The sequence below is a fragment of the Vipera ursinii genome, assembly GCF_947247035.1.
Source record: "Vipera ursinii genome assembly, chromosome: 2".
Classification (NCBI taxonomy): domain Eukaryota; kingdom Metazoa; phylum Chordata; class Lepidosauria; order Squamata; family Viperidae; genus Vipera; species Vipera ursinii.
The window spans coordinates 155,171,020-155,197,369 of record NC_139513.1 but is presented as its reverse complement, the minus strand read 5'-3'; the positions used below and the strand labels follow the sequence as shown (position 1 = coordinate 155,197,369).

General features: G+C 41.1%; 1 protein-coding gene across 2 annotated transcripts; it reads right to left on the bottom strand.

The window, feature by feature from the left end:
• Positions 1–22: 22 nt before the first annotated feature.
• Positions 23–26,350, bottom strand: MARS1 (methionyl-tRNA synthetase 1). Of its 2 annotated transcripts, XM_083353976.1 has the most exons (21): positions 26,121–26,350; positions 24,760–24,850; positions 22,985–23,084; positions 21,083–21,217; positions 19,849–19,924; positions 19,099–19,271; positions 18,344–18,456; positions 17,427–17,543; positions 16,721–16,924; positions 14,559–14,760; positions 13,345–13,419; positions 10,495–10,665; positions 9,779–9,874; positions 9,132–9,249; positions 8,749–8,962; positions 7,512–7,643; positions 6,890–6,994; positions 6,060–6,243; positions 4,599–4,670; positions 1,870–1,935; positions 23–262 (listed from the first exon to the last, which is right to left on the bottom strand). In XM_083353976.1, the coding sequence occupies exons 1-21, from the start codon at positions 26,290–26,292 to the stop codon at positions 170–172; spliced, it is 2,709 nt and encodes a 902-aa protein (XP_083210102.1). In that variant the 5' UTR covers positions 26,293–26,350; the 3' UTR covers positions 23–169. The 2 variants fall into 2 exon arrangements, 1 of the variants encoding a protein (XP_083210102.1); XR_014491371.1 differs by lacking the exons at positions 23–262; positions 1,870–1,935; positions 4,599–4,670 and having other exon boundaries at positions 6,102–6,243; positions 7,517–7,643.

Sequence of the window (26,350 nt, the reverse complement as noted above, 5' to 3'; positions counted from 1 at the left end):
TTGGGAACCGTTCGTGGTAGTGACAAAAAGACTGAAAAAAGGAGAAAAATTAAATGGGATCACAGTTGCTAGCAATTGTCCCAAACAAAACGAACCTGAGATGTCTTGACTGTGGTCACAGCTTAACAGTTCACTTTTTCTTTTTCCCTTTTCCTTCTACCACATTGTGTTAGTTCTGCAGCTCCACCAACTCTGAGACCACGGCATCAGCTCGCTCTTTCCCAGCAGCAGCCTGGGCCTTGGCGTGCTTTGCCTTGTTACCCTAGATACAAAACTGCAATGAGTATATGGCAACCTTGTTCACCAGGAAGTGCCAAGCTAAAAACAACATAAGCTAAGATTTTCGTGGAAATGTAGACATTGCGTGTTCCTTTCCTTTACTAACTTCCTAAAATGTATTATAGTTTCAAAGAAAAGTGGAACAGAAATAATTACTGGTAGAAATGCAGACTTGAGTATGGAAAGTGCTACACATTTCGTGGACTGTATAATGAACGGTTAAGGGAAATAGGTATATCTGGCCTAACGAAGAGAAGGATTAGGGTGACAGTGATAGCTGTTTTCCAGTACAGGTAGGCCTCAATTTGCGACCACAACTGAGCCCAAAACGTATGTTGCTAAATGGAACATTCATTAAGTGAGTTTTGCCCCATTTTACGACCTTTTTTGGCACATCTGTTAATAACACAGTTAAGTGAATCTGGTTTCCCCAGTGGCTTTTATTAGAAGGTCGCAAAAGGGGGTCAGATGACTGGGATACTGCAACCATCATAAATACGTGTCAGCTGTCAAGCATCTGAACGTAAATCAAATAACCACGGGATGCTGCAAGAGTCATGAGTGAAAAATGGTCATAGGTCATTTTTTTCCTAGTGCTGTTGTAACTTCGAACAGTCGCTAAACAAACTCGTAAGTCAAGGACTACCTATACAGTCTCAGAAACGAAAGGGTTGACTTATTCTCCAAAGCACCTCAGGGTAGGACAAGAAGCAATGGGTGGAAGCTCATTAAAGAGAGAATCAACCTGGGACTAAGGCGAAATTTCCTGACACTGAGAACAATCAACCAATGGAACAAATTGCCTCCTCTGGAGGTTTTCAAGAAAAGATTGGACACCCATTTGTCTGGGATGGGCTCCTATCTTGAGCAGGGAGTTGTACCGGAAGACCTCCAAGGTCCCTTTTATCCCTATAATTCTATGATTCATTCTTGCTGGCAGCAATAAAATACAGGTGGATTATCAACAGATCTTAATTAGCCTGCAGATCTAAAATCTTGTTTGGTTAATATATATTAATACATTATTAGCCACTATAGGGCATTTCATCCCCAATTTCTAGTCTAGATATATTTCTATTAACTTATAAAAAGATTTGATTAGCAAAACTGAAATCTATAAGATGGGGGGGAAAAAGCTATAAAAATGCAAGGGGAAAAATATCGTGCATATGTCTTGTAGAAATTTTGATTGCTAGAGGTCACTGGGCATCTGAGAAGAAAACGTGGGTGTTCTCACAAAAACGGCTACCGTGGTAGGGATAGCTAGTTTAACCAGAGCACACTAATGTATAAACTACAATTTACACATCAGACCGGCTGGAGTTATGCTACGTGCTCAGCCCAAAGACAAATTAGCATTTTTGTGCAAATTCACCATACTGGAACTAGAAAAAAAAGGTTATTAGCACAATCCATTCGGTCTCAAAACCTGCAGCATTATTTTATTGTGTCTTCTTAGAAATGAGTGGATACCTAAGTGTGCTCATAGGCAGGCAAAACACACCCATAAGCTATACAGGGAAGCCTAGACCTTAATGATACTACACTTGTTACTAGCCTCATCCCCAACACTTCAGAATCCAATCTTACCCGTTTGTCTCCTTCCTGATGTTCCTTCCCTCCCAATGTTTTCTGGATATTTGCAGCTGCTTTTTGCTGGAAGCCAAAGAAGATAAATATTATCAAACGAGCCACACCTCTCAACTTTTTAACATACCTCACTCACGCCATGCTTCTATGATCTCCAAATTGGGTTATGCTTATTGACAAGAAGGGAAAACAATACCACAGATGCTAAAAATGTTACAACGCAGCTAATTTCAGGAGATGGAGAAGGAAGGCATGCACTCCTTGATGAGCACCATCCATAAAAGGAATATTATAGTTATCACAATATTAAGGTAAAAGGCAGAGACAAAGGACTGGCGTGTGATTGTAGCAATCTTTTAAGATTTTGGGGGTGGGGGTGGGGGAGGGTTGAACTTGCAATACAAGCTGCAAAGGAATGGTTATCACGGTTAATAAGCCATAGATATATGCTTCTTGGAGGAAGGATTCAAGTTAAGTTATGGCTAGAGCACTAGTTCATACAAGGATTTGATCCTCTGGTGGAGCTCTAAAGGATGCTTGTGGAGAGTCAATAATAATAATAATTTATTAAATTTATATGTTGCTCAATTCCCAGTGATCCTGGGAAATTTATCAACGGTTTCAAACAAGAAAAACATCAAACAACAAGGTAAAGAGAGCAGGGTGAAAAACTAGGTAGGAGCAAAGGAAAACAACCTGGGTTAAAAGGAAACTGCAGTCATTCTCTCCAAAGGCCTGGGAGAAGGACCTTCAAAAGACCGGAAGGGCAGGGACCGTTCGTATTTTCCAGAAGTTAGGGGCCGTTCCAGAGAAGATTCGTTTCCAGGTTTCCAATAGATGCTATTGTTTAACTGAGCATGCCAGCCCAACCAGATCAGATCGGCCAGGCAGACACTATGGGAGACAAATGAAACACCCCACCCCCCAAGTACCTAGACCCTATGCTACAAAATGCTATCAGGTTAACAACTTTTACCTTTGGCTTCAGTGGGAAGTCTTCAGACTGGAAAGCAGGAGAAGGGAACCAGAGAAAGACCAGAAAGAGGCAGGAATAGTTAGGTGCTACAGCAGAGGAAGCTCTTTGCAAGCAACCTAGAGTATGTAAACCAGATGGCCCAAGGAGGAGGAGGAGGAGGAGAACAGCTACAGGAGAGATTTACTAATACTTGGAGCACAGATCCCATCCCAATCCAGTTAACAGTGTCCATGTAAAATACAATCACAATGGGTTGGGCTGTTCCAGCTTGACAGGAAAATTAAAGGGTCAAAGTAGGAGAGCTAGCTGGCAAAGTAAAAGTGGTTCTGAAAATAAAATCCACTTTTAAAGAATATCTAAGTGCACATTTTCCCAAACGTTTTCCGAGTACGAAAGGATCAAAGGATTGGCCACCAACCGAGGAGCTGATCAATCAGCTTATACTATAGGAAGGAAGCTCCCCACAGGGTTTTGCAGGTAACGCGCAAAGAAAAGGGTAACGAAATTATCACGGCTGATCTAAAATTCATAGTCTAAACGTGAACGTAAGATCTGGGAAATGGAAATAAATTAACGTCAACTAACACCCGTATTTTAAAATGTTTGTGTTTTTTTTAAAAAAATGAAGGTATATTCATATTATTTACTTTACAATACAGTGAAACCTAACTATCTAGACCTCAATGGGAGGGATCAAATTCTGCCTCATTATAATGTTGCCATCACACAATGACACCAATTATGTAAATGATGCAACCTGTGACATATGATTTGATTTTACCAGATATGGGAGAATAACAGCCATCTCCTCCCCCAACCAGTTCATTAAAATGAGGCTTTGCTGTATGTCTGGAGCCCCATCATAACATTGTGGAAGGCACACCATAAATCAGACATGTCAAACTTGCAATGTCATGTGACGTTGCGTGACGTATCGGAACTTTTTCCCATTGCCAGCAATGGGATGGGCACGGTTTCTCCGTGATGCTCTGGCCCATGGGCAGGCAGTTTGACACCCCTGCCATAAATGGAGAGATGCCAGAATGTAGAACGTGGCAAGATCCTCTGTGCCAGGGGTAGGCAACCTTGGCTCTTTTATGACTCGCTGAATTCAACTCCCAGAATTCCTGAGCCAGCATGGCTGGCTCAGGAATTCTGGGAGTTGAAGTCCACGACTCATAAAAAAGCCAAGATTTCCTACCCCTGCTCTGTGCCAATGGGCACCTCTCTCTCTCTCTCTCTGATGCTCAGTTTCCTCATATCGGTGTCCTATGAGCAATCCTTCTCTGTTCCCAATCATTGGTTGGCAATGACAGTACTACAACTCGGCAACTATGAAGTGAAAGAAGCTGAGACCACTGGTAAAAACAAGGGGTATATCTGCATTTTACAAAGAGGATGTGCTTTCCTCCTTGGTTTTCCAGTAACTATCATGGATGAGTTAGGAGGAGTTGTAGAGGAGGCGGACTTAACCACCTAGCAATCGAGAAAGAGGCTTTTACTTTGTGGCGAAGGGGGTTATGCATTTGGTTCTCGACCAGAGCAGCTTTAAGTGCACCCTGCTTGTCAGGTTTTTTTTCCTTCATCTTTTCCTCATCTGGCTTTATGATCTCCTGGCTCATAAAGTTGTGAGGTACAGTGTCAGCATCCCAACTATTTTGAGGAGCCTCAGAAGTGGTGTGGAGACGTCTCCTCTTACTGTCAATGGTTTCCAAAGCAGTCTGGATGAATCAGTTCTTCCGCCATTTCTTACCTGTCCTCCACTAAAGCGCTTTCGCAAGTTTTCAATTTGTTCAGCCTCCAACTTTTGGAACAAGGGAGTCACCTGGAATGAAATGTAGAAGACCATGAAAAAATCCGTGTGTGTGTGTTTTGTTCTCTGAGGTCGAATTACATATATACAGGTCTACATGCATTCTATATCTCAGTGCTGTATCCAGTATCCTCATTCATATAGTTGCATGTAAATGTTTGGAATTCCGTGGACAGTATCTGATGAAGGTACGAAACAGCCAGAGTGGACGGGTGGCAAAGCATAACTTAAGTTCCCAACAGTGTCACTGCTGTCTGCGTAGCCATTAAGCTATTGTTTAATATTAAAGTATTAAGATTAACAATTTATATAAATTATATTTCATCAAGCCCCTGCCCCAAGTAATTTATTATTTAGTCTAGTTTGGCCTAGTGCAGAGGTCTCCAACCTTTCTGGGCTCATGGACCGGAGGGAAGGAGAGCAGCTTTCAAATTGGCAAGTGCACATGCGGGCACGTAAACGGTACCACGTGCCTGCAAATGGTGCCATGTGCGCCGGGACGGCATTAGCGGCGCTGTTCATGCATGTGCAAATGGGCCGCACACACCCACCCTGCGCTAGCGGGCACTAGCACAAGTGTTGTGTGTGTGCGTGTGCAACTGTTCACACACCGGCCAGCCATTTCTGCAGCCCGTTGGCCAAGAGGCCGCAGCCCTGTATTGGGTTGTGGCCCATAGGTTGGGGACCCCTGGCCTAGTGGTTAAGGCACCAGGCTAGAAAGCAGGAGACGGTGAGTTCAAATTCCGCCTTAGGCATGAAAGCTAGTTGGGTGACCTTGGACCAGTCACTCTCTCTCAGCCAATTCACCTCACAGGACTGTTGTCGTGGGGAAAATAGGAGGAGGAAGGTGTTTTGGATATGTTCGTCGCTTTGAACTATTTGTAGAAATAATAAAGGCAGGATACAAATAAATATGAAAACAATTTAATAAATACTGCTTTAAACTAATAGTATTGTGAATAACAACAAGGCTCAATACTGACCTCTTTGGAGAAACCTGATAGCCACATTTATCAATGGAAGAAACTTCGACACCATGAAATTAACTTACACAAATGGTTTTGAAGTTTTCCTTGTGGCTTGGGTGCCTAGAATATACGGGAGCTCTTTTCCTCATTGGTTTCCAGCATGGTCCAAAACAAGAGTTTTTAGGAACAGTAAAAGGAAAGAAGCTCAAGCTTGTAATGGGAAAAGTATAATTATATCCCTCAGTAAACATATGTTTCTTCTGGCAAATAAGTTATATATTTTTTTAGTATGGAACAATACTTCTTACATGAATCTTGACTGCATCTAAGCTGGTATTATTTATTCTTTTTTCCCCCCTGGCACTTGGGAGAACTGGTCCTCAACACTGCTTCCATTACCCTATCACATGGCTTCCATCCCCACAGCACGTACCGTGCCAATCTGATGTCCAGCCGGCAGGGTGCAGACGAAGTCATTGGTCACAACATTAAAGCTGGATGCAATGCACAGCTGGTCCTGGATTGCAGCGCTCACATTGGGCATGTAAGGTTGCAACACAACTGACAGCAAGCTTGCAATGTTGACAGCCACCCCTATCACAGTGCTTGCCCGTTTTCTAGGAAGAAAAAAAAAAGAAAAAAGACATCTCTAAGAAGACAAAAAAGCAGCAAAGCCAAGAAAATGGTGCAATAGCCAATAGGCAACGCTGACAGTTTAGTCTAATCCAGGGGTAGGCTCTTTTATGACTCGTGGACTTCAACTCCCAGAATTCCTCAGCCAGCATGGCTCAACTTGGAAACCTCTTACTTTCCCCTCAGCATGGCTGGCTGAGGAATTCTGGGAGTTGAAGTCCACGAGTCATAAAAGAGCCAAGGCTGCCTACCCCTGGTCTAATCCTTAGCCATGAAACTTGGCTGGGTGACCTTGGGCCAGTCACTCACTCTCAGCCCAGCTCACCTCACGAAGTTGTTGGGGAATTAGGAGGAGGAAGGTGTGTGGAATATTATGTTTGCCTGCTTGAGTTATTTGTAAAAATAATCAGGCAGGATACAAATAAAAAAAATCAATATTTAAATAAATGTCTGAAAATAAAGCCCAGCTCACAAGAATAAAAGCAGAGAAGCATCAAGGCATTTTTCTCTCAAAGCAACAAATCTAATCCAAATAAGCTATATCACAACGTTGGGAGGAGAATTCCCTTAGTTAGTTCTGCTTGAAGCAGACCATCCCAAAATAGCATTTGCCCACTATCAGTCACTCACTTATCTGCATCACTGCCTTTGATGCACTTCCAGGGCTCATTGACCTGAAGGTACTGGTTGCCATGGCGAGCAATATTCAAGATGCTGCGTAAGGCATCACGAATCCTGAGAGAAAAAAAAGCCAAGAGACAAAGTTGTTGACGTAGCAGAGGTAAGGAAGAAAATGGCACTTTACTTCTCATTGCTGAGAAACATTCGGCAAAACTGAGCAGCCCTCTCATACAAACATGCAGGAAACCTTCCAGTAAATCTGTTGGGATTTTTCCTTTCAAATTCTCAAGCAGCCACTCACAACAGTCTTGGATGTTTCTGGGTAGGCAAACTAATAAGGACTATGCAAATTAATCATAATCTCATCTGAAGTTTTCAAGATTATGAAACCAGCATCCACAAACATTTATATATTCAGGTGTTGCTACTTCACACATTCAGAGCCACTCTGGGACAATCTCTAGCTCTGATGACTCCCCACAAGCATAAAGGATGGAAAAGAGTCTTCCATTTTTTTCCAGACTTCTACCACTGCAGTTGTTCATGCATATTCTTCAGGAAAGGTTGTGTCTAAGCTACCGATTACATAGCTCCTAGAGTTACTGGCAGATGCTAGATTTCCAGGACGTACTTGACCTTCTCCAACAACTGGTTGTATTGCCGCAGCTCCAATGTGATGTGAGCCAACAAGCGCTTGTCATCCTGGCTCAAGTTCATCGCAGGGACGCAACCCCCAAAGAATTTGCACACAAAAGTTCCTGCTCTGAAAAAGGAAGCAAAAACAAGGGACAGAGCTAAGAGGATACATTAAAGTTTGATACATTCGAAGTTCACAGAAAGCTAGATTAATTTTCTCATCTTTTGTTTCCAACTATCCCAATCTACCTATCTGGGCAACTCCTGGACAGTCAAATAATGAAAGATCTTTACACGAGGATGATGATGCATTGGTTACTTGACACTTGGCCTAACTCACATTCTGTAGGTCACAGCTACAGGCTTGTTCTGGTACATCTGAATCTCTCATTCCAGAAGAACCCAGAAAACTATATACTATAAACAGAGATTTAAGTAGTATGGAATTCCAGAGCAAAGTGATCCCCAACCCCCCACAATTTTCTTTTTTTCCCCCCAGTGCCTCCACCTAGTAAATTCTTGCACTAGCCAAATTAAGGTTTCTTTTTCCTCTTTGGGATTGACCATTTGAGTCTTGATTTCTCCTTTTCATCCTCAACACAGTTTACATTTAGACAAACAGCGATGTCTAAATGTAACTCTTATGAGCAACACCATGATTGCTGTTTTGAAAAATTGTCTCACAATTTTTTTTAAGGAATGCCCCCAATTTTATAATGTTCACTACATCTTCTGAGATTTCAACAATCTCGTAAATGAACACCAAACTACCACACAGTACAATTTTGCCCACAAATGGTTGCTGATATTTCTTCTTGTTAGGGGATAGTTTTGTATTACTCATTTTAATTGACCGACATAAAATTCTGTCTGTCTATGTGAGATGTTGATGTTCTTGAGAATTACAGAACTACATGGGTTGTTGCACACAAGGTATGAAATGAGCCTGAGAGTTACTGACCTGAAGACACAGTGAAAAGGTGGGAAAAAAATAATCCTCATGCGCACATACAAGGGCCTTTCCAATTTCAAACCTTCTTCCTATGGTGCCGCTTCACTTTCTACTCCTCGTCCTAACTCTAGGCCAGCCTTTGCAGTAGGCTAGTAAACAGTTTGTCTGAATCTGAATCTTTTTTAATACTGTTTTTAGCTCATCCCATACCCAAAGCTAAGCTACCACATTGTTTTACTGAATTCACACCATGGGCCCATTTTTCTCTTGCCAGATTTACCTGTTGATGAAATTTCCAAGGGTATTCAGCAGCTCGGAGTTGTTTTTGATCATCAGATCATTCCAAGAGAAGGCACTATCTTGGCTCTCTGGCCGCAAGTAGAGTAGGTAAAAGCGCCAGATGTCTGCAGGAATGCCTGTGTCCTTGGCCATATCCCCAAAAACTCCCACACCACGGCTTTTGGAGAACTTGCCATCCTCGTAGTTCAAATATTCTACAGGGAGAAAAAAAGAGGGTGATGTTAGGAACTCCTTTTTTAAGGGTTCCTCCGTTGAAGAAAGGGAATGGAAATGGTTAGCTTTTGGTTGTAAGGCACCCAACAAGACTAGAAGTCAGGAATGAAAAAATGAGGTTTGTGGTTAATTCTCTCCCCCGGAAATTACCTGTTGCAATTAGATGGTTGACCAGAGTGTAATTATCACCGGTGCCCAGCAATGAGCAAGGAAACACAACGCTGTGGAAGGGAACGTTATCCTTGGCCATGAAGTTATAAAGCTGAATCTGAGAAGGGAAAGAAGAAAGAGTGAAAACACGGCATAAAGCACAGCTGTACCTCGACTTTCTGACAACTCCCTCCCATCCTGTGTAGCCTCAAATAACTGACTGTGATAGCATGTTATCATGATTAATTTTTTTTAAAAACCATGTCTTACAATAATCAGAGGTACAGATTTCCTAAAGACATAATAATCTCATGCAATTTGCTAGGGTGAGTTGAAGAATTTAAGAAGAAGTTTGGTTCTAAGTAGTGAACGTGCTTAAAGCTCAGAAGAGTTTATCTAATGGAATGATGGAAGATTTCCCTGATTTCCCTGCCACAAATCTATTTATATTTTACATATTACAGAGATATATAAGTGACTTCAGAAAATTTCATAATGATGTGTTCCTTCATATTGTAAATACAAAAGATAAAGTATTATAAATATTGTAAAGGTGAGTTACTATATATTTATAGTATACATATAAAGATATCTCTGATATAAAGAAAGGAATCAACTTTCAGAAGGAAGTGCCTGGATTAGCCCACCTGTTCTGGGTTCTTCCACCATTTCTCCCACTGGTCAGTGTAATTAGCTGTGATGGACAGATAGCCAATTGGAGCATCAAACCAAACATAGAATACCTATTAAAAGTAGGGAAGGGGTTACATGTACAGACAGATCCACAGAGAACAGAAAAAGAAACATCTGCGTGAGCAGCTGAGATTTGAGCGCCATACTGTACCACTTGCACATCTCTGGGCCATTAATTATCATATTTTTCTAAATGAAGATGACGACTCTGATTAAAACAAGAACGCATCTAGGTTGTAGGGACAGAGGTGGCTCTTCACCCACTGACTTCACAAGTGTTTTTCTAGATTCTGCATTCTCAGTAAGGCAGAAGCTAGTTCTCTTATTCAATAGCTTATGTCTCTCGTCTGAAAGAAAAATAAGACAATGCACCACCTCCAACTTAAAGGTAATGACTGGGAATGCCTTATCCTCCTTTTGAGTAAGTACAATTAGTTCACATTGTGGTATTATTACTCACACAGAGATTGTTATTCTTATTTCAAAACAGATGTTCTGTACAGACCTTCAGTTCTTTAGATGATAATTTACGTACTGTAACTACTGGCTTGCCATATAGGGCTTATGTGAACTTTAATCCCAAGCTATTCACATTTTACGTCTAAGTGATATTCATACACAGTGTGACATTCAATCACACCAAAAAAAATATCTGCCCCACATTCCTCACCTTCTCACGGAAGCCATCAAGTGGAACCGATGTGCCCCACTTCAGGTCACGAGTGATACAACGTGGCTTGAGGCCATCCCGGATCCAGGAGCGGGTGATGTATCTTGAGTTGGGAGTCCAATCCCCACTGGACTGGGACACAGCCAACCATTTCTCCAGACTCTCTTCTAACTAGTTGTTGACAGGTTAGAAAAAAAAACCCAAACAGGATTTCTGGCTATGATGCAGTACTTGCCATGACGATAAGGATATTAGGCAAATAACCTCACGTCTCTGCTTGCATCGCTTTTAGCATTTTTCTCTTTTGTACTTCTGATGCTTATATGCTACTCAAGAGTGACAAGTAAAATCAAAATAAAAAAAAATAGTATTTAAAGATAAACACACCCTTATACACAAAAAGCATTGCATAGCCCATTGTGGCAAATACAGTATATGACTATTTAATACTCAGAAAGTATATCAAAAAAAGTATCAGAAAGTATACTTGGAGAGAGGGTAGGGCAGATTTTTTTACCCTTTTCTGTTCTTTTACCCCTTAAAACCTCCCAGATGAATTTTTATAATTGTCAAAGTTGAGAACCTCTCTAAAGGCTTGAGACATCAATTTTGTCCCCTAACGAAAAACAAACTAGAAATTTATATTGCACAAAAAACAAAATTGGAACAAAAAAAACCAAATATAGTACTGCTACATCTTCCAAAGGGTCATACAAGTAATTAGGAACTATTTCTGCTACTTCTCTTCAGTTTGTTATTTGGAAGACTGACTTAGAAGCCACTATTAATTCTTCCAACATATTTTTTATTGTATCACGGTCATATGTACATTGTATATGTATGACAAATGTTTGACTGAATCCAACTGAAGAATTCAGACTTGCTGTTCCAGCAACGTGACAACTGGCCACATCCCTCAAGCTAACCAGAGCATCTCTTGCAAGAAAGTACATTTAAGAGTTCAATGTGTTGGAAATTTTCAGTCTTAGTAAAGATTTACCTTCTGATGAACATGACTATGGTCAACTGCTTGTCTCAGTTTGGCCTCTACTTATGAAACAATACATGCTTGGGCCTCCTTCATTCTTTCTAGCCTCATTCTAATCTCCACTTATATATTAAACTTGGGCTTCTAGGTGTATTTGGATTTTACCAAATATCATGCAAAGTGATATTCTACCCAGCTAAGATAATTTGTTTCGTTCAGTGTCTTCCTTTTTATTATTTATTCATCCTTTCTGTCACTTGCCCTTCTGGAATACACCTGGGATTTTGTGTTTCTTTATGCTAACCTTAGTAATACAAGAAGTCCTTGGTTAATGATCATTTGTTGAGTAACTGGTTTAAAGTTTTGACAGTGCCGAACAAGGAGTCCTGTGACTGGTCCTCAAAAGTTACAGCTGAAGCAGCACCCTCTGTCATGTACCTTGATTTGGGTGCTTGGCAGCTGGCTCCCCATTACAATGGTGGTGGTGTTCCATGGTCGTGTAATTGTCATTTGCAACCTTCTCTGCCAGCTTCTGATATGTAATATCAATGAGGAAACCAGCAGGAAGTTGCAAATGGCAATCACATGACATTGTGCTTAATGAACACATGACGTTTGATTAATGACCGTAACTGGAATTGTAGAACTGCCATCGTGGGTCAGTGCACTTATGTAACATTGCACTGTATGTCTATCACTTAGCAAGAGTTTCCCATCCCAATTACCATAGTTAACTGAGGACTACCTTAATCCAGGTAGGAAGTGAAATTTTCTGGTGCCTTCTTTGGATCAAAATAGTTTGCTCATCTGAGGAGAGAAATCAATTTTCCTGTGCCTGTACCAGGTTTAATTATATCCATTATTAATTTTTCCCCTATCAGAACATTACAACATGACTACATGCAGTAGAAGGGTGAGGGGTTCTGTCTTAGATATGCTTTACCAGCATTAGCTGTATAACGTATGTTATTCAGAGCAGTATTTTCCAGATAAGTTACTATTTAGCTATTGAGGCTTTATAAGCTTTAAGATTCAAAGTTTGCCCAGTACTCCCTAGTTCTGATGGCAGAAATCATCCCAGTGCATACCATGTGTCTTTTTGTTTGTAACCAGGCAACTTGAAAATCATTTCAGGTATGACATAAAATGTTAGTGTAAGTTATCCTAGATCAGGCATGTCAAACTCACAACGTCACATGACGTCGCGTGACATATCGTGACTTTTCCATTGCCGGCATGGGGTGGGCGCGGTTTCGGCATGACGCATCTGGCCTGCAGGCCGGCAGTTTGACATGCCTGTCCTAGATAGTTAATAATAATTTTAATGAAATGACTGTATTGTTATATCAACCATCTATATTCAGCAAATGTGTAGAGCACTCACATCCATTTCCTGAAGCTGCAGTTTCTAATGAAGACCTTCACCGATGGGCAAATAGTAAGGGAAAATTATTTGAGCTGGTTCCTATACCATCAACTTTATTTCTGCTTCACAAAAGGGACCAATTTCACTCTAAGAAGATTCTTCAAAGATAGCTCCAAGTGAAGCCCATTTCAATAATCAAATCAAGGTGTTAATTAAATCCTATGTCTTTGTGATGATGTCAGGCCTCATCAAAGACTGGCTTAACCAACAAACTACTTTAAACTGGGCAAAGGAGCTGTGCCTTCAGGTGCAAAGCTGAATCTAGTAATATACCCATCTGCTCAATTCTAGAGTTCATTTACTTCTGTTGAAGAAGATTGCCTCTGTCTGATCTGGATTCAGTCCTGGTTTATTGACAGTTTATCACTGCCACAGATGATTCAAAGAATCATAGAACGATGCTGCCTTCTAAAGACAGAAGAACAAGGGGGCTCACCTTGGGTAGATCCAGGAAGAGGTGCTGAGAAGATTTCACCACAGGGGTTCCTTGGCAGACTTTGCACACTGGTTTCTGTCAGAAGAAAAAGAAGACATCATGAAACAATTTATTCATCAAATTACCTAAACATAATTACCACATTTCAGTATACCTCTAAATCTAAATAAGTCTTTAGATCCTTTCAAGAAAAAGCCAGCTATCCAGAATAAAGACTATGCTGCGCACAGAAAGCTCACGTCAAACAAAGTGGTATTTTGTAGTTAGGCCCATGGATAGAATGGATACTGTTAAGAAATTAGCAGCAATGCAGGCAGAAATGATAAAAATCCTGGAATTGGGAGAAGCCCAATAAAGACATGATTCTCTTGTCTTGTCACAACTTTTTAAGTATAGTCTTTAAATACATTTCTTGTACATGGATAATCTTGAAATCAAGTGGCCAATGGAAACAAAACAGGACATTAAAAATGACAGGGGGATAACTGGATGGGCTTCAGTAGTAAGAAAACGTAGCTATTAATAATAAATAAGGACAATGTTAAACAAAAGATTCATAATATCTGTTGAGCTATAGGCCCTTAGCAAGTTTTGACAAGTGTACAGTACATAGCAAAAAACTGGTCATTTTTATAATTATAAACAGAAGAACACCAATACTGACATCCCCTACACATCGCTGAAGTTATTACCTAGCCTGGTAATGAAACATTTGTAAACCAACCTACAAGCTTGGAGAACGAATCTTCACCCTCATCCTACACCTGAGCAACAGATATTTGCCACTATTGTAAATCACAACTCTCTGGGCTCGATAACTTATAGTCAGTAAACCATGGGTTACAAATACAGCATCTGGGTAAACCGAAATCAAACATTGCAAGATGGTTTAGTTCAGGAGTAGGCAACCTTGGCTCTTTTATGACCTATGGACTTCAATACCCAGAATCCTTGAACCAGCCATGCTGAGTTGAAGTCCACAAGTCATAAAAGAGCCAAGGTTGCCTAACCCTGGTTTAGTTCATAATCATTTTTTTCCCAAGGCTGAGAAGGGAAGATGAACTAGCATAAAGGCTATACTCCTCTCAGGAAAGGGAGAGATTTTATCCAGTTTAACAGAATTTCAGTAGAAGAGATGACTTGGATTTCATCAACTCTTATTGGAAAAGGGTCTACTCTGAAGATCAGGTTCAGGTTCCTGTTTCCAAAAATACCTTAAGTTCAGTGGCATTTATGAGCTTGCCACATTTATCACACTGATCTCCACGGGCTTCTTCGTAGTTGCAGAAAGGGCAGATGCCTTCCACAAAGCGGTCTGCTAGGAATCTCGCACATTTCTCACACTTCAACTGGTCCACTGTCTCGGTCAGAAGATAGTGGCGCTCCAGCAACTTTTGGAAGATGCTTTGCGCTATTCTGAAGGGTTAAAGAAAGGGAGGTATAAGGAACAGCTTCTGATCTTCACCTATGCAAATATTTTTAAAAATGTAAAGAACAGCTCAGAAGCACGAATGCCTGCTGTGACAGCAAAGCACTGCCTGTCCTTCATTTGTCTCAGTTTCCAAACAATGTCGACATTTGCATTTGCACTAGTATAGTAGATGGGCAGGCAGACTGGCAGATAGGCAAAACAAAATCACTCATTCTGATATTTCCAAGGTCCCATTCCATGCAAATGTGTAGTCCAGCGGGGTGTATGTTGGTTTGCAATGTGTAATTCCATGGTTCTGTTCCATGCCCCTGAGTGGATGAGTGCCTCTCACTGTACAGCACAATAATATCTGGATTTAGTACCAAGCCATGGCTCATTTTAATTAAGTTGTTTATTAGTGGAATTCTAATAGGTAGGGTCAAAGCAAGGTACTAAGTTAAAATGGCAACATGATCTATTCCAATAATACAAGCAAGGATGGGTAACTGAATCCCTTCCACATGTTCTGGAATGCAATTCACAGCAACTGCAGCCAGCAGCCAGGTAATTTAAAATATCCGAAGGGTAATAAATTGGCTGTTTGCTTGTTTAGAGTGTACAACGATGAATGAATCAGATCAAAGAAATCCCAAAACTCATCAGGTTTATGTTCAAGAAACAGGGGTTAATTGTTCTTTGGTTTAGTTTAGTGTAACCGTGGCTTATTTGACAAATAATTGTTTAAATATCCCAGCTTACCATTATGGCTTAATGCTATCCAATTGTTTCAATTAACTCTTTTAAATATTTTTGCACTTTGATCGATTCAGGGACCACCTGCTGCCATTGTCAATCTCCCATCGCCCGGTTCGCTCCTACAGGGTTCCGTCGGCTAGGCAATGCCGGCTGGCGACCCCCAGGGGGAGAACCTTCTCTGTGGGCGCACCGACTCTCTGCAATGAACTGCCTCTGGAGCTGCGGACGGCCCCTGACCTTCGGTCCTTCCGCCGTGACCTGAAGACATGGATGTTCCAACAAGCGGGCCTAGACTGACTATGGTTTTAAATTTGGCTTTTATTGGGTTAAATTGTCATCTACGGTATTTATTATATCCATTGTTTAATTCTTTTTTAAATTTTGTACTTTATGTTTTTTTAATTTTTTATTGTTGTGAGCTGCCCTGAGTCCTTGGGAAGAAGGGCGGCATATAAATTTAATAAATCTAAATCTAATCTAAATCTAAAAATGAAAATCCTGACAAATTTTTGGCACCCATTTCTTACAAAATAGGATGTCTTGCAATTGATGATGTAAGAAGTTAATAAAGCAGGAACATAGCTTCGTTTGAAAATTATATTCGTAGAACAGAGGATACAGAGCACGTGGTGATCTGTATCGCTTTCAATCCTGCCATATCCTCATTGGTGACACATGAAAATATTCATCCATTACCTCCCAGTAAGCCCCTATTCTGGCTTGACAGGGAAGTTACATGCCCTCAACAACTAGCCTGCCCAAGGATCACTAGCGACTCAAGGGAAAGTATCACCATAGATAACGAACAGATGATGATGTAACTTACCAGAACTGGGCAGTCACTTGCTAACCCTATAATTGGTAATAGTTGCTATTCTCCGATAATGTCAAGACTATGCTTGGAGCCCTTTTGGCCAAGAGATGAGCTAAAATTGCTTAAAATGAATAGCAGCTCTTTACTCTGAACACTCAAAGTGCTCCTCTTTGCACACGTTCAGAAACTAGCTGCAGAAATTACCTTCAATCACCTGTCGGTCTTTTGGCAAGCTCCAAAACAGGAGACGAACTTTTTTTGCGGGTACAATGCAAAAGTTAGGTAACACAAGGGTTGTAAGTCAGGGAGGGAAGGGGAGGAAAAAAAAAAACAATCTGTTGTTTCATTTCTGCGTTTCTTCCCCCACTGACAATTCTTCTGACTGCAGCACTTACGTAGTCTGTTGGGCTGTGGTGGTGCGACCAAAATAGTCAAAAGAGATGTTGAACCACTGGTAGATTTGTGCATGGATAGAATAGTATTTATCGCAGATCTGTTGTGGTGTCAGTCCTTCCTCCATGGCCTTTGTCTCCGTGGCAGTACCATATTCATCAGTACCACATATATAGAGGGTGTTCCAATTGCGTAGGCGACAGTACCTAAAAAAAAAAGCAGGAGATTTATTGCTATCAATAAGAAGTAAGACCTCCTACGATCTTGTTTTATTTTATCACATTTTTAAACCACCCATCTCCCTCACAAAGGGACTCTGGACAGCATACCATAAAATACTACAAGATATAAACGTTAAAAATAAATTAAAACAAAGGCTTCATATGATCTCGTTTTATGTTGTCTGGACCATCGTTCATTTTATGATTGTAAGCTACCCAGACTTACCCTGAAGTAAGATGGGGGTGGGGAATTCATTTCATAAATAAAAATCATTCCAGTAGAGGGTATTATTTGTATCCAACCCCCCCAACCCCCCCCCCCCCGCCTCACATTCAACATTTCCAGGAAAAGACACAAGTATCTTAGGAAGCAAGTATGGCAAAGGCAGAATTCAGAGAGACTCACAGTGAGAACAATTTATAAGTTCGTATGGACAGAGGAGTCTGTGCTGGGTGTGGGTGCCCATAAAGAGATGCTTTAACTTACCTGGCAAAGGTATCCGCACTGAGAACGCAGCCAATGATATTTCCAAGATGAGGCACATTGTTTACGTAGGGCAGCGCACTTGTGATCAGCACATTCTTCATGCCTTTCACAGGCAATCTGAGGAGGACGGACATATGAACTCAACTCAAGCAACTTTGGTGGGAATGGGGTAGGGGGAGAGGTAGGTGGGGAAAGCTATACAATATACTGAAGAATCTGCAGTTTAGGAAGGTTAATTACTCTGTAGGCAAAATTGGCCCACAGAGTTAGCAGATATCAAGAGGTGAATAACCTGTAGCTCGCCAAGATGTTGCTGAATTTCCAGCTCCAGTCAGCACTGCCAAAGATCAAATTATAATACAACAGTATCCAGAAGGCTACAAGTTTCCACATCACTGAGACAAATAATAATGGATGCTATAGAGCAGGGGTTCTCAACCTTGGCAACTTTAAGACTTGTGGACTTCAAACTCCCAGGATTCCTCAGAGGAATTCTGGGAGTTGAAGTCCACAAGTCTTAAAAGTTGCCAAGGTTGAGGACCCCTGCTATAGAGAACTATATGGCTGTGTTTTGATAATATTAAGGTTCATATTGACAATTCCCATGATATAATTAGACATAGCATGTGTAATATGTGTATTTGCCATTAGGAGACAAAAAGAAAAAGTGAACTGTTTATATTTATTCAATGTATTTGCTGCTCGTCTCTCCTGGAGGGGACTCTAGCAGCTTAAGAGTAATTAAAAACCAATAAAAACCACTGAAGAAATAAAACAGCAAGGTCAATTTAACATTGCCAAAGATCAGAGGAAGAGAGCAAGATGCACACATGGGGGTGGGGAGTCTCTGTTTTAAGATCTTCTTTGGTATCCCTCATTACCATCACAGGGACATTTCAGCCCAGCAAGATTCTTACATAGGATGCTGTGGTTTCCAGGGGCTAGGAAGGCTGGCTGGTCCTCTGCTCCAGATTTCAGCAATGGCCTCAATCTCCACATCAGACAAATGCTGCTGGATCGATTCTTCTTCCTAGAGAGAAGGACAGACGTCCTGCAATGATGTCTGATATTCAGCAACCCAAATCCAGGAGTTATTTTAATGGACCATGGTAATTGCCAGGGAATGCCAAAGTCTAAAAGAAACACCATAGCACAAACTTTTCCCTTGGTCTACTGTCCCCCTCTTTAAATAATGCGGTTAATATTTAACAAAACAAATTCTGAACAGGTGGTATATCATCTCTACTTTCCCCAAAAACCATAGTATTTCCCATTTCAAATCCTACTGAACAACAGCTGAAGCCACTATTTCAATAGTATGGAACTCCCCTGAGTCTTTCAAGTATATGTATGCGAAAGTTCATCCAAGATAATGCTGGGCATTTGTAGCTTCACTTTCTTCTTCGATAAGTGCAAGGAATTCTGCAATAAAATAACCTTCAACTTATTAGGCTAGAGACTTAACATCAGGGGTCTCCAAACGTGGCCCTTTTATGACTTCTGGACTTCAACTCCCAGAAATTCCTCAGCCAGGCACACTGGCTGAGGAATTCTGGGAGTTGAAGTCCATAAGACATAAAAGGGCCAAGTCTGAAGACCCCTGGCTTAACATGCTCTTTGTACTGAGTGAGAATAAAACACCTGCTTTGCATAGGAAATGTAGCATTAATACCTTGGCTTCATTGGTAGCTGACTGCTCAAAAGCCAAACTGGGAGCAGGATGTTTTTGTAGATAGGCTTTAAGTTCCAGCAATCCCTTGGGTGTCCATACAGATTCCACTGCCTTTCTGCAGTGTTCCTTCAAGTTCATGTTCTGGAACCAACTCCTCAGAGCTTTCAGCTCATCTTGAAAATTAAATTAGAACATCGTTATTTCCAGAGAATCCAAACAACACTCAAAAATTAGCCAAGGGGCCTTTTCTAAACCCTAGGACACCTAAGTGTCCTGAGAAAGGTCAGCGGTGGTAGACAAAGATCTTGCCTCCATAATATAAGTCTTCCGTCACAATTGCAGACTCAACAGCAAAGGTGAACAGCCCTTGGGCTGGATTTCATGCAATCGGCCATGCCACAGAATCCTGTGTATGATGGCCTGGTGCAGAAGACATTCTCCAAAGACAGTTCTTTTTTGAGGAGCATGGGACCTTGTTTTAGCCCTTATCTAGACACTTCCATATTTAGGGAAAGGAGAAAGTGAGAAAAGGAACTTTTCTCCCAACAAATATGAATTGATGAAGGAAAATCAAAAACGGCTTGTGTAAATTATCAGCCAAATGGTAAGCAGATATTGCTACCTCCTGTCAAAGCAGGAAGGCCATCTTCGGTGCCTTTCCCAACTTTGAGAGATTATAGGAATTGAAGTCCAACAATTTGGAGATTATCAGGTTGGAGAAAGCTGAATTAAGCTGTGGGCATCACTTACTTGGTAAGAAGGAGTCATCTCTTAAGAGAGGAAACAGAGATCCCCATAAGACAATATCAGCAGCTGACTCAACATCCTGGATTAAAAAAATCAGAAGAAATTGGTTCAGTCTGGATATGCAGCAGGAGCAGCTTGAATGTTTCACACGCATTGGAAAAACATTTCCTAAATGTTCAAGATAGAAACTTCTTTAATAGCACACACATAAATTCTTATCTCCATCATTAACGCTGACAAGACAAGCTAACATTAGCAATGACCACTTCAGTTTAATTGGCTTTACATAATGCATGGTAACTTTTATTTACATATTCCAGAATTTGATTCTATATGATACACAACAATAAAATTAGTTCTGAAGTAAATTCTGTAAAGAAAAAAAAACCCTAATAGATACTCCGGTGCTTTTTCCCCAATGAAAAAAAGATCTGGAACAGAGATGAGCAATCTGCAACCTGTAACGGGTCTCTAGGCTTTATTTTGGAAATTTTTGGAGTCTTCCCGTAATTATGATCACATCACACTTGTGTCAAAAGCACTGAGGTGCAACTGGGTTGAAAGGATTAGTTGGTGACAGGGGCTCACCCCTCCCCATGGCCGCATTCTGCAGGCTTGCTAACTTCCGACCCTGAATCTTAACCATGTGAGCCACTGTGTTCCTATTAGGATAACAAAATGGGATGGTTAAAAACTATAAAAAACACCCCTCCACAGCTATTTACCTATTCCTACTTTTTATAGGTAGTAAAAATTTCCCACAGGAATTAATTCATCTTTTAAAGAAACATTTGTCTCCCACAAGAACAAAAAAAAGGCTAAAAATCTGTACTCTGAAAAGATTACTGTTGATGAGAATCATTCCATCTATCATGCTTTCGTGCTTTAGGCATAAAAACAGTTAAGCACCCAGACGATTTCGGCTCTTATTACTAATTTTCTTAAGACATAGCTTTTAATCCTTAAAATTTACTAAGGTAACTCCCCCTATGCACAATGCTTGTGGAAATCTCAAAAGCTGCAAGGAAGGTGTGAGAGGAATTATGGTTCTCCACATTCTATTCTGATCCCGAGTAACATTTTTATGTATATATAAAATCCATATAAAAGCTAACTGTACTGTGCTTTACAAAAAGGCTGAGGTTTTATAACAACCGGCTATCCTTTCGATTCTCCCACATCTCCGCTTGTACATCAGCCAGTACTGCAAAGTTTGCTTACAGAGGTTCTTACTTACCCCAGTGAGGTAAGAGGTACCCTTTTTGGTAAGAATCTGGTCAAGGTAGTCCAATGGCTTCCGGATGATGCCCAAAACATCCTCTCCTTTCTTTTCTTGTACCACGTGAAGATACAAGGCTACAGACAAAGCAGGCTGAGAGGAAAAGGAGGAATTTTAATCGACCTTCATCCTCCTTTGCTGCTCCAATCATCTTACTAAATTCACACTGTTGTATTTATTTATTTATTTAATTTATTTATCAAATTGATATTCCCACCTTTCCCCCAGGAACTCAGTGACTTCCTCCTCCAATTTTCTCTGCAGCAAGCCTGCAAAGTAGGTTGGGCTGAGGGAGTGATCAGTCCAAAGGCACCCAGTGACCTTTCGTGAGAATAAACTTGAACCTCGGTCTTTCCAGCCTCATCTAGCACCTTATCTAATACCTTAACCACTATACTGCATCTTTCTTAAGAAAAAAAAATGAAACACAGCAATAGCATAGGGCTATTAGATTTCTACACCTAACTCAATAGCCCAACGTGATCATAAAATAGTATGGAACTATAAAGAAGAAACAGGAAGTGCATGAAACTTTGGATGCTTAACATCTGGTTTCATCTGCTTCCAGTGGTGCCTCCAAGGCGCAATCCATTTTTCTCTCTAAAGAGACTACCCATTTTAATGTTGACTGTTTACACACCCAAAACTCTCCTGATGTTCTCTCTTTCACTCACATAGTAATAGAATGGTAATCAGGGAAGGGATATAGCTTTTTCCTTATCTCATTGCCTGAGATCATGTATTATATTAGGACCTAAACTAGGCACAAATAAATACGCCACAAGCATCAGCATGTGCCTCTAATTTCCCACCCACTGACTTCTCCAAAGACTCTGGCACTTAATTTGCAATAAAATCTTTGGATCTCGCAAGACCCTACTGGAATGGTAGAGCATATCCAAGTCTTTTATGGCAGCCATTTTGTGAGTGTGCTCATCACATGCTTTTAAACTTTTAGTTGTTTTCCAGGGCTAACTTATTTCCCTAGTTTGCCATAAACCATGGCTTACAACTGGCTTAAGATTCACAGTAAGTTAAGGCCAAGCCACACAAACCACATGATCACTTGACACAGTGCATGATTCGTGTCATTGGATTCATTCACTCAACACAGGATGTCATGGCACAGTTGGTTTAGTTTTGGTTCAGTGTGTTGTGTGAACCAGAATGAGAGAGAGTGCGAACTAGGCAGAAGAGGTGTCCAGTAAGTGCAAGAACTAGACTTGTCGCCCAGCTATGAGAAAGAAAGCTTTCAAAGATCCCACTTTTTAACTGACTCACTATAAGTCTGCTTGGTAATTTATTTTTATAGTGTTCAAGATCTTGCTTTCACTCTAACTAGCATTAAAGGTGTCTCTGCTCAAATGCAGTATGATTCTGCTTCGTGAGTTTGCTAGCTATGTGGGCTAGGCAAACACAAACTATGTAACCTGTGGTCAGCAAATCTCACTGAATTTGATGAATCCATGAACTGAAACCTTGTTGGAGCAGGAAGCAATATTTGCATCCAACATAATGGCAACCAGGGGCACATCTAAATTTCTTTCTTTTGAATAAAACACTGGCTTTTTACTCCTTAGAGAAAAGAACTGCAGTAGGTTAAATACTGTAAAGGCTACAGAAACATAGCTTCGTCCACATACCTACACCATAAATGATCCATCCTACACTGATAAAAGAAATGGTACAAAGGAGCATACTATACCTGTCACAGGTTTTCTTGTATCAATTGTTTCCTCTCCCCACATCCCACTCGTAGAGCCGGGCATAATCTAAACCGCCAGCTGAACAAGAAGACCTCTTCCATTTAAGAAAAATGCCTTACCCAGGCTACCCCCAATACACGGCTGTTTTACTCACCTCTAGCTCAGTTATATCCCATTCAAAAAACTGATTGGCAAAATCACCGTGCTCATTGCTAAAACTGCTCATTTCTTTTCCAGATAAGCGGAAAAAGTACCTAGAAGATAAACAAGAAGAACAGGGGGGGGGAGTACTCTCGGGCGATGCTCTTCCAAGGACTTAAAAATATTGTACAAGAGCCTTTGTTCTATCATGAGGTCTTGCTACCTCACAGGAGGCTTCCATTAGCACTTCCCACTCTAGAGTTATTTTCTTCTGGCAAAGGATGCTTCTTCCTTATGATTTTTCCATTACTAGAACACAGGTGCTCTTGCTATAGGTGCATCTATTTCCTTGGTAGGTTTAAGAAAGGCATTTCCCAAACAGGCAGGAGATTTATTTATTTTTAATCTTCCAGTCTACCCGGCAATTATTTGCTGTGCTCATTTTCCAAATGCTCATCAGGTCTAATGCCATTTGGCTTTAAAGCCTGATAAGGACCTCCAGATGCAACAACCTGCTGGCCCTTTCTATACAGTCCTTGTTTAAGGACTGCCTCCTTTGGCAACCTTTCCCGGTTAACGATGGTATTGAAAAAATAACTTTGTGACCTTGCATTTACAACCTCTGCAGGTCTGGTAAAGCAAAGGGAAGATGAAGTAAGATCGTAAGCACAGGAGTGGTTTCATTTAGCGACCACTTTGCTTAATGACCAGGTTGCCAGTACCAACGAGGGACTACCTGTACCTAGTTTTACAATTTCAGGTGCATCCATGATTAATATTGACAGTAGAAAGCCAGTAGGGTGCAATGTTTAGAAGCTTTAGACCTGTATCCAAGACTCCTCATGAGGCTTTTATTTTCAAAAAACATACATTCTGGCTTCCCTCATCATAAATGCAAAAAGACCACTCACTAACCATCCAAGACACTCTGCTGCCTGAGATGACGGGCAAGAGATCCTACTCTGTTTTCCCATACACACATACACGTGCCACACTCCATCTATAGAAGTTCCCCAAAATGGTTCATTTTACCCAAGAACAGCAAGGTAGCTTAAGAAGAAGTCTGTCCGGCATTGCTATCAACAACCTCCCACTGTACCTTCCTGCTTTTTAGTATTGGCTGGTGAGACAACTGGCTAATAGTAAAGCCAGCCTACACAACGTTTTAAAATATTCATTGACTGAGAAGCAATTTAAAAATGTATGCCACTGTTACCTCCCATACATGTTAATCAATTAAAAGGGCAGTGTGGGAAGAGCAGAAGATTTTCCTTCCAACTCCATAGAATAAGAGGTACCTTTACCTTCTTTCTCTATGTTGTACTATTTCAATTTCCCATCACATTTTGGGTGATGGAAACAGAACTTATGGCAGTACTGAGAAAAAAGAAGCATGCTGATTCTCCATATTTTCTTATATTAAATATATTTTAATTTCTTAAATTGCCATTAATTTCTTAATTACCATTATCTATTTGTGGCCAAAAAAAATAATATTTGGAAATATTGTGGCAACGATGCCAAGTCTCTATCTCTCAGCATGCTTTAGGTTCATTGACATTATAGGAAAATCACCAAATAGGCAACTGGGCATGTGAAAATAACTTTCCAAATTATAACCTTAAGATGTTTATGTAGCACAGTTTCTACATGATCCTTTATTAGCATCCCTTTTTCTCCTAATTTTGTGCTTTTCTTACATGCCTATATACTTAACTAGCATTATAATCAGATTAGGTTTTGCCAAAAGCTTACCCTGGAAACAGAATGATCAACTCTATTACTTACTGAGAAATTACATTTGTGGAGAAGAGGAAGGATCCATTTTCCAGCTGTAGAGCTGGCAGCTGTGGACGGGTGAGGAATGGAACAACATGAGCTATCAGAGAAGAAGAAAAACAAATTAAGGGGAAATTTTATCTGCAAAATCTTACCCTACTTAATACAGCAGGTATTAAGATGACATAACAATAGGAGCAGTGTGTGCTTATATTGTGCATGCATATTATGCTGTGCATACATACAGGGCCAGTGGTTGACAGAACATGATTACTTTTACTTGAAAAGACAATTTTTCCTTCTTCTTGAAGATTGAAAATGCTCCCCACAAAATTTGGCAAAGTAGTTCTCTAAGTCAAAATTACTAGCTAATAAGGAAGGCTTTAAGGGACACGGTGGCTTAGTGGGTTAGGACGCTGAGCTTGTCGATCAGAAGGTCGGCAGTTTGGCGGGTCAAATCCCGTGTGCCGCATAACAGAGTGAGCGCCTGTTACTCGTCCCAGCTTCTGCCAACCTAGCAGTTCGAAAGCACGTAAAAATGCAAGTAGAAAAATAGGGATCACTACGGTGGGAAGGCAACAGCGTTCCGTGCGTCTTTGGCGTCTAGTCATGCCGGCCACATGACCACGGAGACGTCCTCGGACAAGCGCTGGCTCTTCGGCTTTGAAACGGAGATGAGCACCCTAGAGTTGGAAACTACTAGCACGCATGTGCGGGGGAACCTTTACCTTTAAGGAAGGCTTTCTCTATCAAATTTCTGCTTATGATGCAACTTTTTAAATATGGAGGCCTTACCAAAAAGAGATGACAGGGAAGAAAAATAGAAAGAAAAGTCTTGCCCTCCCCCAAAGATATTTGATGAATAAAAGGAAATTGAACAGCCGTTTGTCAGGAATGGCATGGGATCTCCCGCTTAAGCAGGGAGTTGGACTAGAAGTCTTCCAAGGTCCCTTCCAACTCTGTTATTCGGAATACATTTATATACTGGTATTGGAATACACTTGCTAAGTCCAGCTATGTTTAGCCCAGTTAATCCATCACTTGCTAATTTTCTGAATGTGTTATCATGAATGCAGGTGCAGGTTCTCCCCTCATCCATGTATTCAGAAACCCAAAAGTGAACAGAGTCGATCACAAAACCACGGGAAGTAATAGGGGAGCAGGGAGAGGAAAAGGACATAGCGCAGAGAGAACGGACTAAAGAAAAATCCTAAAAAGGGGGGAAAAACAATTCTGTTATTCAATGACTCGAATTTTTATATCAATAAATAGCCCGGTCTCCGGGACTGGAGATCTTCCAATTCAATAAAAACTAGATTTTTTTCAGCCGCCCCGTTTCGGGGAGGAACTACCGCCCACCTGGCACTCACCCTCTTGCGGAAGCCACCGCAACTCCACCGGCGCGCCAGTGGCTTTGGCAGCCGCCAAGACCTTCAGCCCACCAAGGCTGCCTTCGCTCAGGCACAGCTTCATGCTCCGTCCTCCCTCTGCCTCCCAGCCACGCTTCGTCCCCAGCTGATGCAACGAAGCCGCTCCTGACATGAACGCCGACTCCCCGTCCACGCCCTCTCACGCCCTACGTCGCGTTGGAAACGGGTCA

Excerpts from the sequence above, each read along its gene's own strand:
- MARS1 (XM_083353976.1), bottom strand. The coding sequence starts at position 26,292 with ATGTCAGGAGCGGCTTCGTTGCATCAGCTGGGGACGAAGCGTGGCTGG. Across the intron at positions 13,420-14,558 it reads TAAATGCCACTGAACTTAAG|AAACCAGTGTGCAAAGTCTG; the intron begins GTATTTTTGGAA and ends TTCTTCTGACAG. Across the intron at positions 9,250-9,778 it reads GGTGGAAGAACCCAGAACAG|ATTCAGCTTTATAACTTCAT; the intron begins GTGGGCTAATCC and ends TTCCCTTCTCAG.